The sequence below is a fragment of the Microplitis mediator genome, unplaced genomic scaffold (assembly GCF_029852145.1).
Source record: "Microplitis mediator isolate UGA2020A unplaced genomic scaffold, iyMicMedi2.1 ctg00000133.1, whole genome shotgun sequence".
In the NCBI taxonomy this organism is placed as follows: Eukaryota; Metazoa; Arthropoda; class Insecta; order Hymenoptera; family Braconidae; genus Microplitis; species Microplitis mediator.
The window spans coordinates 23,922-37,977 of NW_026643290.1; the positions used below are offsets into that span (position 1 = coordinate 23,922).

At 28.1% G+C, this 14,056-nt stretch overlaps 2 protein-coding genes across 2 annotated transcripts; both read left to right on the forward strand.

Annotated features, from left to right (window-relative positions):
- The first annotated feature begins 290 nt into the window (after positions 1–290).
- LOC130678095 (uncharacterized) lies at positions 291–2,784 on the forward strand. The gene is made up of 2 exons (XM_057485085.1): positions 291–437; positions 725–2,784. Exons 1-2 carry the CDS (start codon positions 435–437, stop codon positions 2,465–2,467), a joined length of 1,746 nt encoding a protein of 581 aa, XP_057341068.1. The 5' UTR covers positions 291–434; the 3' UTR covers positions 2,468–2,784.
- Positions 2,785–4,126: 1,342 nt separating this feature from the next.
- Positions 4,127–13,460, forward strand: LOC130678096 (probable serine/threonine-protein kinase ndrD). Its single transcript, XM_057485086.1, has 14 exons — positions 4,127–4,409; positions 4,501–4,716; positions 4,809–5,024; positions 5,121–5,336; positions 5,432–5,647; positions 5,743–5,943; positions 6,035–6,235; positions 6,327–6,542; positions 6,632–6,820; positions 7,366–7,542; positions 7,976–8,167; positions 8,235–8,886; positions 10,331–12,043; positions 12,141–13,460. Exons 1-14 carry the CDS (start codon positions 4,182–4,184, stop codon positions 12,428–12,430), a joined length of 4,923 nt encoding a protein of 1,640 aa, XP_057341069.1. The 5' UTR covers positions 4,127–4,181; the 3' UTR covers positions 12,431–13,460.
- The last annotated feature ends 596 nt before the right edge of the window (positions 13,461–14,056 follow it).

A 14,056-nucleotide genomic window follows, 5' to 3' on the forward strand; every position in this document is an offset into this window, starting at 1 on the left:
GAAATGGTAAGAAAGAACATTACCGACTTTTTTTATCGTAAAAATTTACCTCTAAATTGAAGAAAAATTAACCGCAAATTGTTTTTTTCAACTTTTGCTGTCAAATTGTCAGCAAATTCGGGCAGCGGATTTCAGGTACTTTTAATATCAAATTACTGTCAATTTCAAGCTAAAGTGGCTATTATGGTAATTAAAATGTTCAGACAATCTTATCATTCATGTTGGTTTGAGTTTACATATGTTTTGTAGTGGAAATCTCTGTAAGTGACATCTGTGTACGACTGACAGCGAACGTCTTGCTACTTAATAGTTTTACGGTAGCGACTAGGCAGTGGAATAAATTATTTGTTGCTTATAGAAATTATTCCATACACATACTATTTTTGCTGTCATAATTTTATATTATTTCTTGTAAAACTAAATATTTCGATAAAATGGTAATTTTTTTATTTTATTAAAGTTTTCATTACATCGGTTAACTCATATATATTCTATAAGAAAACTTATTATTGTGAACATTAGATTCTTGGTTATGTTTATATTAATTTTGTCCACAATAAATCTAAATATTATAATTATACTTGAGTATAAAAAGATATCTTCATATATTTTTATCATTCGTTTTGTGCCTCTTAAAACAAATTTTATTAATTTTTTTTTTCTGAGTGTGAGCAATCTGTATTGACAACTTGTAATTTTGACAAGACTTAATTTTTTTGCACAGGCTGCTCGTATGTTTGATTTTCAAGGATTACGTGAAACGTTAATTGATCAAACTTCTACAGAATTGGAGTGGACAGAGTCTGAAGAAAGTGACTGTGACATTTTCACCGAGTTTTTAGATCATGAGTTCATGTATGAGTCTACAGATGATTCACTATATTCAAAATATAGTCCAATCAAAGAAACAATTCCTACTAATAATTCTGACTATTATTTAGGAAAAGATAAAATCACTAAATGGTATAAAGTACCGTTAAAAAAACCAGATCGAGAATTTTTGGAAATATTGAAACCATCAACTGGATCTCATAATAATGCTTCTTATACTAACACTATTATTGACTGTTGGCTGTTATTTATTGATGATAAGATTTTTGAACTTGTTGTTCATTATACAAATTTATTTATTGCTAAATTACGACCGCTATTTAAACAGAAACAAGATTGCAACGATACAAATGTAAAAGAAATTAAAAGTTTTGTAGGTTTACTTGTACTGATGGGACTGTTAAAATCAAAAAATCAAAATTGTGATGAGTTATGGGAACAGTGTGGATTAGGTGTTGATGTTTTTCGATTAACGATGAGTTTGAGTCGTTTCAAATTTTTGTTGCGTACAATACACTTTGATGATGAAAATGATAGACTCTCCAGAAAAGAAATTGACAACCTCGTTATAATACGCGAAATCTTTGAATTGTTTGTTGAAAATTGTCAAAAAAATTATTCTGTTGGTGATAACATTACTATATGCGAATTTTTAATCGAATATAAAGGTGAATGCCCTTCTTATCTGCATGTTAAAGAAAAATTTTCACGGTGTGGGATGAAAATATATGCTTCTATTGATACCAACAGTTTTTATGTCTCCAATATGGTAATCCATGTAAAACAACAACTGAAAAGCACTTGCAAAGACTTAAACGATCCGGAAAATATAGTACGATACTTTGTTACAAAAGTTCAGGGACAGTCACAAAATATAATTTTAAATACAAGCCTGAGTAGTATTCCATTAATAAAAAATCTGTATAATAATAATAGTCATATAACTGTCATTGGAAGTGTCGATAAAAATGATCAGCAAATTCCATTAGAATTCATTACTAAATCTAATAAACCACCAAATTCATGTATGTATGGATTTCGAGAAAACATGATTTTGTTGTCTTATTTTTCTAATAAAAACGAAAACACTATATTATTCAGTACTCCATCTAATACTAATGATTTTGATGAAGAAACTGTCGATCACTCATCAATTATAAATTCATATGAGAAAGCATTGAACGCTGTCAACAAAATCAAACAAATGATTCATGAATATTCTGTAGCCAGACGAACACGAAGATATTCATTAAGTATCTGGTTTTATATGATTAACATCGCCTGTTTAAACAGTTTTATTGTTTACTGTTCAAAGAGTAATAATCATATTTCAAGAAGAGAGTTTTTAAAGCAATTAGGCCTAAGGCTTGTAAATGATTCAATCAAAGATCGAGCATCTGACAAATACCTTGCTAAGCAATTGCGAGAAAATGCCGCTCAATTTTCATCAACACAGCCTTTTCATCCCCAAATTTACAATGAAGTTGAAAACAAAGCTATGCGTTGCACTGTATGTCCTCGAAAACGAGACATTAAAGTACGGACATTCTGTTACCAATGCAAATTACCCATGTGCAAAAAACATATGTCATCAGTTTGCGAAAACTGTGTAAATTCAGCCCTTAACGTCACATAAAAAATCATTGATTTTAAATTTCTTGTTGATTCTTACTTTAAACCAATGCTTCCAGATAATAATAATAATAATAATAATAATAATAAATGCTTTGATCAAAAAATTTTTTATTTTCAATAGAATATCAAATATTTTATTATTTTTAGTAATTAGATTCATCGTATAAATGTCCATTTATTAATTGCAAGTAATTATTAAACTCGTAAACTGAGTTTTCAATCAAATAACTTATTTCTAGATCTTTATTACGATTGTAATTGACATATATTACTAAAAGTACTGGGAGAACTTGAAAAAATGAGCAAATAAATATTCTCAAATACTACTAAATCTAAAGAGTATTTATTAACCTTTTACTTGAAATTTTTTAATAGTAAAACTGGAATGTGTTAACATAACATTACAGTATTCATCTTTGTGATTGATATAAATTATAAATATCTAAGGAATAATTGCATTTTATGTATTTTTCATAATTATAAATGTTAATTTAATTTCTTCAATGATTGATTGGGTAAGAAAAGTAATGAAAATTGTTTCCATGAATAGAAAAGTAAGAATTAAAAATAATTATTACATTTATGCTATTTATATGGTGAGATGTGAAATACATCCCATGTGGATATTTGTCTTATGGTACTTGCTGCAGAGTTTGAATATTTATTGTTCAAACCCTGATAGCCAGAGTTTCTGACCAGAAAGTTGGTGTACAAAAGTTGCGACCAACTTGACGTCATGTTGTCAACAACTTTCAGCTTTTGCAACTGTTGACGACAAGTTATCCAAAAAGTTGGCGACAATCTACTGCCACAACCTGTCGACAACTTTCTGAGAAACTTGTAGTCAACTTTTACCACCAACTTTCTCAGAAAGTTGCCATCGACTTCTGGAAATGCCAACTTTTGCGGCCAACTTGGTGACAGGTTGCGGCACTAGATTGTCGTCAAGTTGCTGCCAAATTGGCTATCAGGGAAATTATCTACTAATAATTATATTATAATTCATGAATCATTATACAACTGCATATTAATTGCTATCAATACATGTATATCAACATTAATTAATTTTAATATATGTTTAAACTATTATTGAAAGTAATATTTAAATTAAATTTTTTTTTTAATGTTATCTTACGAATTCTACTATACCAACTAGTGCGACTCATCTGTAACATTAGAATAGTCATTGATCGTGAAATCTTCTAATATCGATAAAAATATTCCTTGTTAATAATCAAAACTGCTGCTGGTAATCAAGATCCTGATAAATTTGAGTGACGAAATGAGCGCGCTGACCACTCTAGTTATTATTATATTTAAAAGAACCTCTTTTGTGACCGTCTTTTGTTTAATGCGTTAGATTATTTGTCGCGTACGATTCTGCCATTGTTGTCAACTTGTTGCAACGAATAAAAAAACAGTGCAATGAATAAATTGAATCATAATTCAAAAAACGTGTTTTCTTTAATGAAAAAAAGAAAAAAATGTTATTTAATGAAAGGACATGTACGATTAGCATGTGTCAGTGGTAAGTAAATGACTTTTTTTTTGGTTGCTAGTATCAAAATGTCGAAGCTATTGTTAGAAGCCATTTTAAAAGATACGTCGTAATTTATAAAATCTTTGTCTTTTTAGATTCTGAGAGCTTATCATCTATTTGTCGATTGCTAAATAACAATCTACCCAAAGTACAATTAACAAGATTAAACAGCGTTATGTTTGAACAAAATAATTTAATTGATTCGAATAATAATAATAATTTAGACAATGATCTTGATAAAAATTCAACAAATGCTGATAAAAAAAATCCAGTTCATGATGACAAAAAAAGTATACTAAATACTCGGAACAATTTTTCTGATTATGAATCCAAAATCGATGTAGCAAGTGCTAATAACAATCAATCATGTGACGAAGATGAAAAGCTTTGCTCGATGAAAATGGTATATAAAAATTTGTGTGAATTTTCTAAAAAAACTTTAGTGGATTGTTTTCGATTTTTTAACATTTGAATAAAATTTTTACTATTTATAGGCTATTTCTTTGGGTGAAACACATGCTCTGGTACACACTTTAGAGAATTCATCGATAAGCTTAGCAACACAAAGTGGATCTTTTGCCGTAATTGAAAATATTGAAAAAAATAATACTGATTATTCCATAAATAATGAAAATAAAAGTACCGATAAAAATAATCTAAATGACGAAAATGTTGAGTTTTGTTTGACGAACAAAAAGTTGATAGACACGGTATGCTATAATTTGGCATTAATTTACTTAAAAACTTTTAGTGAATCATTTTAGATTTTTCAATGCTTAATTAAAATTTTGTTTATTCATAGGCTATTTTTCCGGACCAAACATCTACTCTAAAAGAGACTTTAGAGAATCCATCAATCAGTTCGATAGTACCAATAAAATTTTCTGCCTCAATTGAAATTACAAAAAAAATAAGTGATGATTACACCACTGATAATGAAAATACCAATATTGACACACATAATTCGAATAGTAAAAATGAAAAGATTTGTCTGCCAAACGAAAAGTTGATGGAAATGGTATATTATCATTTTTTTTTTTTCATTTAATTCAAATATTTTTAGCGGATCGTTTTAAATTTTTCAATACTTAATTCAAATTTTTACTATTCTTAGGCTGCTTCTTTTGGTCAAACCCCTGCTCTGGTACATACTTCAGAGAATCCATCAATCAGTTCGATAGTACCAATAGAATCTTCTGCCTCAATTGAAATTACAACAAAAATAAGTGATGATTACACCATTGATAATAAAAATACCAATATTGATACACATAATTCGAATAGTAAAAATGAAAACGTTTGTCTGCCAAACGAAAAGTTAATGGACATGGTATATTATCATTTTTTTTTTTCATTTAATTCAAATATTTTTAGCGGATCGTTTTAAATTTTTCAATACTTAATTCAAATTTTTACTATTCTTAGGCTGCTTCTTTTGGTCAAACCCCTGCTCTGGTACATACTTCAGAGAATCCATCAATCAGTTCGATAGTACCAATAGAATCTTCTACCTCAATTGAAATTACAACAAAAATAAGTGATGATTACACCATTGATAATGAAAATAAAAATATTGATACACATAATTCGAATAGTAAAAATGAAAAGATTTGCCTGCCAAACAAAAATTTAATGGAAATGGTATATTATCGTTTTTTTTTTTTATTTAATTCAAATATTTTTAGTGGATCGTTTTAGGTTTTTCAATACTTAATTCAAATTTTTACTATTCATAGACTATTTCTTTGGGTCAAACACCTGCTCTGGTACACATTTCACACGATTCATCGAATAGCTTGACAACCGTAATTGAATCTTCTTCCTTGATTAAAAATACGGATTATACCATAGATAATGTAAATGAAAGGACCGATAAAAATAATATAAATGAGAAAGACAGTGAGTTTGGTTTGACGAACGAAAATTTGATAGAAACGGTATACTATAATTTTGCTTTATTTTACTCAAAAATCTTTAGTGGGCCATTTTAGATTTTTCAATAGTTGTTAAAATTTTTTGTTTTTATAGGCTACTGCTTCGGACCCAACACCTACTCTAGTACACATTTCACAGGATTCATCGAATGGCTTGACAACCGTAATTGAATCTTCTGCCTTGATAAAAAATACGGATTATACCATAGATAATGAAAATGAAAGGACCGATAAAAGTAATATAAATGAGAAAGACAGTGAGTTTTGTTTGACGAACGAAAATTTGATAGAAACGGTATACTATAATTTTGTTTTATTCTACTCAAAAATCTTTAGTGGGCTATTTTAGATTTTTCAATAGCTGATTAAAATTTTTTTTTTTATAGGCTACTGCTTTGGACCAAACATCTACTCTGTTACACATTTCACAGAATCCATTTGTAAATGTGAAAATGCCAGTAGAATCTTCTGACTCAATTGAAATTACACAAAAAATAAATAAAGATTACACTATTGATAATAAAAATGAAATTTCCGATAAACATGATTCAAATTGTAAAAATGGAGAAATTTGCCTGGCAAACGAAAAGTTAATAGAAATGGTATATCATGTGTTTTCATTTAATTCCAATATTTTTAGTGAATCGTTTTAGGTTTTTCAATACATAATTTAAATTTTTACTGTTCATAGGCTATTCCTTTGGATCAAACATCAATTCTAGCACACACTTTACAGACTCCATCAAAAAATTTGACCAACTCAACCGAATCTACTGCTTTCTTTAAAATAATAGGAGAAGGGAATCAGGATTATCCCATTAATAATGAAGATAAAAATGCATACAAATTAAAACAGTCGATTGATACGCATGACATTAAGGTATAGTTATTCTTAATAAAAGTATTTCGTAAGTCTGATATTTCTAGTTTTTTCCAGCTATAATTCGGATGATTATAGAAATTCAATTCAATATGCGCATATATTTATTCAAATTAATATAAGATGCACTCGATGTTATAATATTTAATTTATAATGATATTTTGATTTAAATCTTTAGCTAATCTATTAACTTTTGTTATCTGGAAAAAAATTTGAACTAATTACATCCGTAATAAAAAAATAGCAATCATGGCACATTTTTTGCTATTTTTAATATTTAATTTCTACAAGTAGAGTACTTAAAATACAACTTAGAAGCTAAATATAAAATTTTACAACATTCTTAAGTGGTTTTTATCATTTAAAATGTATACCTCTTATAAAATTACAATTTTGAAATTCGATTTTGATTAAAGATTCAATTTCAGAAAAAATTTATATAATTTATCTTATTTTATTTTTTTTATTGCATTGAAATGTATTAGGTACATATAAAAAAAAAATCATATTCATTTCTAAAATTGCCATAAATTTTTTTTCTTAGATTCATAATTTCGAAGAAAGTGTTCTGGTACAATGCAAACCAACAAATTTATCAACAGAAATTTCGGATTTCCCAAATAACGTGATACTAGTAGAAAAGAGTGACATAGCTGCCAACACTGTTGATCATGATATAAGCATTGATTCTGAAGCGTTTGGGAATGAACAAAGAGAAACGGTTTGTATTAGAAAAGACATTACATATTGTTAGTTAACATTCCAGTTATTCTTAATTTCTATGGTAATCAGTTTTTTAAATTCAATTTTTGAAATTATAAATCGAAAATTTTCATTAGCAAAAAAAAATTCTATTTTGTAATATTACTCAAGCTTTTACAGTTAGAGTGCTCTAATATGTTTGATAATATAATGATAAATAAAATTTACTTTAATTTTTCTAAATATTTTCAATGAATTACTTTGTTAAGCTCAAGCGATTTCAGGCAATGATTGCAATAATTATTTTTTTAATGAAATCCAAATTTTTTATAAATGAATGACCTTTCATGGTTTCGATTCTATTTTACCAACTATAAATTATTAAAAGTGTTATTGAATTTATTTTTTATATAAATAATGATAGTTTTTTAATATATATTTTTTAATTTTAGAATAACTTCGATGACGTTTTTAATGCTGAATGTGCCGCCGATATTCGAAACAATCAATCGTTGTTTTCACATGTGACCATTACACAAGAAGACAATTTAATAGAGTTGGCAATTTTACCAACGGATTCAATAGAGATTCAAAATTTATACGCTGATGAAAGTGATCTTTTCATTTATGATACAAATACTGAGGTTTTTATTGGCTTTTTTTACATTTATATTTTGTCCAACATATTATAATGAAAAGTTTTGTTTTTAGATTTCTGATAGGTTAGAACACATTTTATCGGCACAATTAGAAAGCAGAACCATCGAAATAGTTAGAGATGACTCTGGAATTACAGATGGACTTGATTTATCTACTTTTCCGCAAGTGACTTGCAAGAATAAACCATTTATTCTAGATACCTCTGCGTTAACTTCATCTTCTTGTGATTTTCGAGAAGCGGATGATTTAAAAGACGAAACTTTCGATCCCTCCAAAATACAGCATTCTTCAACTCTCTTACAAGATGAAACAGAAGAATTCGTTTCTGACAGTAGTACAAATTGTATCCATACAGTCTCTAACGTACAAGAAAATTATCAAATAATTGACTCTACTAGTGAAAACAATAAAACTGAAAATGAAAATAAAGATGTAGAGAACAAAAGATGCAATGAAAACTTACAAGATACATCTGACACCCCAACTTTCGTTAATTCTCTTTCAGCATTACGGAAAATTCCTTTTGCACGAGTAGGATCATGTGACAATTCAGAGATAGAGGTTTTACCTAACACCACTCCTCGATGGCAAAAAAAATATGCATGCATGTATTGTCACAAAAAAGTTGTGAAATTACCTCGCCACCTCGAAACAGTACATAAAGTATTCGAAGATGTGAAAAAGCTCAAAGACATTGGGAAAGGTAAATATTGTCAATAAATAAATAAATTTTTCGGGATCGAGTAAAAAATAATAAATAACAGTACTATCTTAGTCGATAATCAATATCAGTATTTTGTTATTCGATATCAACTATTGTAAGGCTCATGAGATATCATACAATTAAATACCATTATTACAATCTTGCCAATTAATGTTATTTATATATTTAACTGACTTTATAAATATATACAATTTTGACAAGCTTAATTATAAGGAAAGTATTCATGTACAGTAAAGTAATTCGTTCCGGGTAAAGATTTTTTTTTTACTCAAGTAAATATCATTCTGCATGTTAAATTAAAAATTTCAATCTTTAATTTCAATTCTATGTGATTTTAAAATGTTTTTCAAGTTATTTCATTTAAAAATCATAGAAAGTTGGACGATTTGTAGTATTTTCTAGGAAATAAAATACTTTTTAAGAAGCCCGTACCAATTCTGCCGTGATTTAAAATATTTTATCTGTGTAAGATATAGAATTCATTTATTTATTATAATTTACATTCGTAAGATATGGAATCTTTATTCATTTCATGAATAAATTACTTATGAAAAATTTTTTCAGAAACGTATTAAATATTGATATTTTGTTCTAGAAAATTATTTTTATCATTAATTTGAATCATTTATAACAACAAGAAAAATTAAATTCAATATATTTCGGAAAAAATTCTTTAAAAAAATATTCAAATGATAAAATTAGTAATGGTTCTATATCTCGTAAACGCGAAACTTTAACAACCTGACCAATAAGACCTTATTTATGAAGAATTCAAATTATAATAAAATAATTAGTTTCGTAGCTGACTCAGATGACATATTTTGAATCTCAGTCAAGTTACTACGGACTGAAAATTAGAGAGTTAACTAATAGTCGTCAGACTTCCTGTGCTTTTTAAATGCAAGACAGAAAATTTCGAAAGTACTTAGAATTGAACTTAAGATTCGAAATTTGGAGGGAATTATTAATTTAACATAGTCAACAATATTTAATTTTATGAGTGAAAAGAAAAAATCTTCACCGGAAATAACATCCTAATGTTCATGAATGGAATTTTACGTACAGGATAAGACTTTTATATTATTATTGTAGCCAAGTAAATTCTTTTATTTTTATTGAGCTGATTGAAAACGTAATGATTTATAAATTTAGACGATTGCATGAGTGCATGAAATTTAAAATGATGCAAAAAATTATAAATACACCATTATGTCACACATTTAACAGCAAAATGATACAGAGGATAATTTACTGGAGTATTAATAAATTATTCGATCCTTAAACTTAACAAAACTATTTATTTTATAATTGAATGAATCTTAACTTTATAAAATAGATATTAATGAATTAGGAAGTAATGATTCGATTTATGCATCTGTTAACATAAAATTATAGTAATTAATTTTTTTTTTTTTTTTTTCAGGTACTAAAGAACGTAAAGATGTTTTAAAAATTTTTAGAAATAATGGTTCTTTTATGCATAATACGAATAAAATTTACAATGATGGTACACTACTTGTGCCTCGCCGACCAAATACGATAAGAAAAGCTACTGAATATACTACGTGCCCCAATTGTTTGCTCACAGTTACTATATCTAATTCACGAAAGCATATTTCGAAATGCATTGATCCCAAAATAAAGGGATCACGTACTTACAAAATTCTTGGAACTACTGTCGAAGGGAGATTACATTCTACTGCTAGTGATACGTTACGTCTTGTAATTTTTCCCGTACTTAAAGAGGACGAAATCGTCCGTTTGATACGTTATGACTGGTTAATAATTTTGTATGGGAATAAATTGTGTCTGAAGTACGGTCCCAATCATTTTCAGCACAATATGGTCCGAGCAAGATTACGCTTGATGGGCCGTTTTTTACAGGCGGCTAAACAATTAAACTCTAATATTACGGAGCTTGCTCAACTATTTAATCCTAAATTTGTTGATTTAGTAGTAGATGCAATAGCACTTGTTGCTAGGATTAACCGCATTAAAAATTCCTGCGAAGCACCTGCGGTAGCGGAAAATTTAGTGACGTACATTAAGCAAATAGGATTACTACTAGAAGCTGAATACGTGAAAAGACAAGATGAAGAATCATTAAAACAAGTAATAAATTTTTCTAAAGTTTATAAGACAGAAGCTCCAGACTCCATTAATAAGATCGCAATGGAAGCTCAAGCCAAATTCAAACGACAAAAAGTTGTAGTGTTACCAATGACTGATGATATTAAAAAATTAGTTTCGTACCTAAGAAAGGAAAGGAACCGATGTTTTGGTATTTTGAAAGAAAAATTTGTATTTTCTGAATGGTTGAATGGTTTGAAATTAGTAGCTGTTTACCTTCTGGTTTTCAACCGCCGGCGAGTTGGAGACATTCAAAATATTCTAACGAGTGATTTAGATAAATTAGAAAGCATTGATGCAGGAGCTGATAAAGAAGAGTTTAATAAACTAGATGATGTTGGGAAAAAAATTGCCACTAAATTTTATCGTTTTGAAGTAAGAGGAAAATTAAATCGCATCGTTGCTGTAATTGCAAAAGCTGACTTAATTGAAGAGTTGAAATTATTACGTGCTTACCGTAGTCAAGCAAAAGTTCCAGTACACAATGAATTTTTATTCGGCTTACCAAACCCTATAACTGATCGTATCCGAGTGTTGAATCTATGTAAAGAGATGAGGATAATTTCAGAATTGTGTGGAGCTGAAAAACCACAGTTATTGCGTGGGACTGGTCTTCGCAAACATGTGGCAACTAAATGTGTCGAACTCGATTTAACTGAAACTGCTCTTTCCGACGTTATCGGACATTTAGGGCACTCTGATAAAATCCATCGGGAAATTTATCGTCAGCCTCTTAAATCTAAAACGATTGTACAGGTTACAAAAGTTCTTGAAGCAGCCAGAGGTAATGATGACGATGTTGGTGCTGATGATGATGACGAAGATGATCAGAGTGAATACAGTGAAATCCCTATCAGTGCAGAAAGTGATATTAATGAAATTAATAATCAATCACTTTGTGAAACAAAAAATGTTGAGTCGTCATTTAGCGAGTCCGTACCGTCAACCTCTAGTGATATTACCTATGGGAAACCATGTGAAAATTTATCTTCAAGCCCAGCTACAAGTATACTAACTCATATATTACTTTACTTCTGTGTTTCACATTATTATTTATGATTATAAAAATTCATGTATTCCTAATAATTCAATTTCTTTTTCAGACAAACCGATTAAACGTTATTTGTGGTCTGCCACAGAAAAAAATATAATATGTTCTGAATTCAAAAAATATTTGGAATCCAGAACTTTGCCATCTTTTGCAGTTATCGATGAGCTTAAAAAAAGATACCCATGTTTGGAAAATCGCTCACGTCAATCGATTAAAACATGGGTGTCTAATCAATTTAAAGTGCCATCAAAGTCAAGTACTAAATTAAGAGTTATATCTAATCAAGCAGTTAATATTGACTTAGCTAAATTTAAAAATACAAAATCTCAAGATATCCCATAAAATATTAGGTATATCATAAAGTACGTCGAATATATTTATTAGGGTGCTTCAAAAAAAACTTTAGTTTTTTTTTTTTGCTCTTACCCCATAAAACGTTAGTGGTTGCCGAGAAAAAAATTCTCCCAAACGATGGGCTCTCTAGCTCAACTCTAAGAGGTCGCTATTTTAATTTTAATTTCCCATCTGATTAACACGTAAAAATTTATTTTTTCATTCAAAGTGTAATTACTCGTACACTGCTCAATATTTTTCAAATTTATACATAAACCTTTAAAGCTGAGTCCTCAAGCTTTCCAAAAGTCTATGGCAAGTCATAATTACCATTATTCAAATGTCAATTGAAGCTATCTGAAAAGTATCGATTTTGTATTTCAAAATGAAATTGTTAATTTTCGATTTTTTTTTGCTAGCTTCAATTAGGGATAGTTATGACTTGTCATAGGATTTTGGAAAGCTTGAAAAATCAACTTTGAAGATTTATGTATAGATTTGAAAAATATTGAGCAGCTTATGAGTAATTACACTTTGAATGAAAAAATAAATTTTTACATGTTAATCAGATCGGAAATTAAAATTAAAATAGCGACTTCTTAGAGTTGAGCTAGAGAGCCCATCTTTTGGAAAGATTTTTTTCTCGGCAACCACTAACGTTTCAGGGGGTAAGAGCGAAAAAAAAAACTTAAAGTTTTTTTTTGAAGCACCCTAATATTTATCCAAAACAATTTTATACTTATAGTTTAACAGAGCTGATAGACTTTTAATATTCTAGTCGGCATCAATATTATAAGAAAAAAGTTAAACTTATTATTTATCTACTTAAATATAGAATATTTTTATTTATTACTTTTTTTTTTAGTTTATAAGACGTATTCATTACAAAATAATTTATATGGTAACAAAATGTTATCTTATTTCAGAGAAAAAGTTTTGTAATTGTTCATTTCCAGAATAATTTTACTCAATAACATTTACGATTATTATAGTTATATTTCGTAAAATTAACATGAATATCAAAACTTACTTCCTACTATCTACGCCGTATAAAAAATTTATAATAACAAATAATTAATAACTATAAATGTTCAGCACTGAGTGCAATTTTTTTTTTTTTTTAAATGAGATATATTATTTAGTTATAAGTTTCATTATTATCTTACGTTTAATTAAACTAAATAAAGACAAACTTAATAATCATGCTTAAATTATTTTATTTTCATTTACGGTTATTTAGGAATATTTGAATTTGTTTGGCGATAATTAAAAAAATGAAAACACAAAACTCCTGAAATAGTTAAAAATAAATCGTTTCGTAGGATTTTATAAAATTTTATCGAATTCGACTTCAATAAAAAGCGAATTATTTAATTATATAAATTTAAAATTAATGAGTAAAAATGACTATAAAATTTGACCCAATTACATTTTTACATGTCGATGAAAAATAACTATCTAGATCTTTGAAACTACTCTATTCTGAATGATAATTAGCTATTTTCTATGCAAGTTGGCAAATAAAATTATCGATGGAAAATAACTCATCACAAAATTAATTTTTTTTTCGAAGAGTTTGAAAAATAAACTTTTCCGAATAGATATACAATGTATAAATTTATCGCCCTGCTACGC

What these genes read in the sequence shown, in the direction of transcription:
- LOC130678096 (XM_057485086.1), top strand. Translation starts at nt 4,182, where the DNA reads ATGTTTGAACAAAATAATTTAATTGATTCGAATAATAATAATAATTTA. An exon ending in TTGATACGCATGACATTAAG is followed by an intron (nt 6,821 to 7,365) that starts GTATAGTTATTC and finishes TTTTTTTCTTAG; the next exon opens with ATTCATAATTTCGAAGAAAG. An exon ending in GCTCAAAGACATTGGGAAAG is followed by an intron (nt 8,887 to 10,330) that starts GTAAATATTGTC and finishes TTTTTTTTTCAG; the next exon opens with GTACTAAAGAACGTAAAGAT.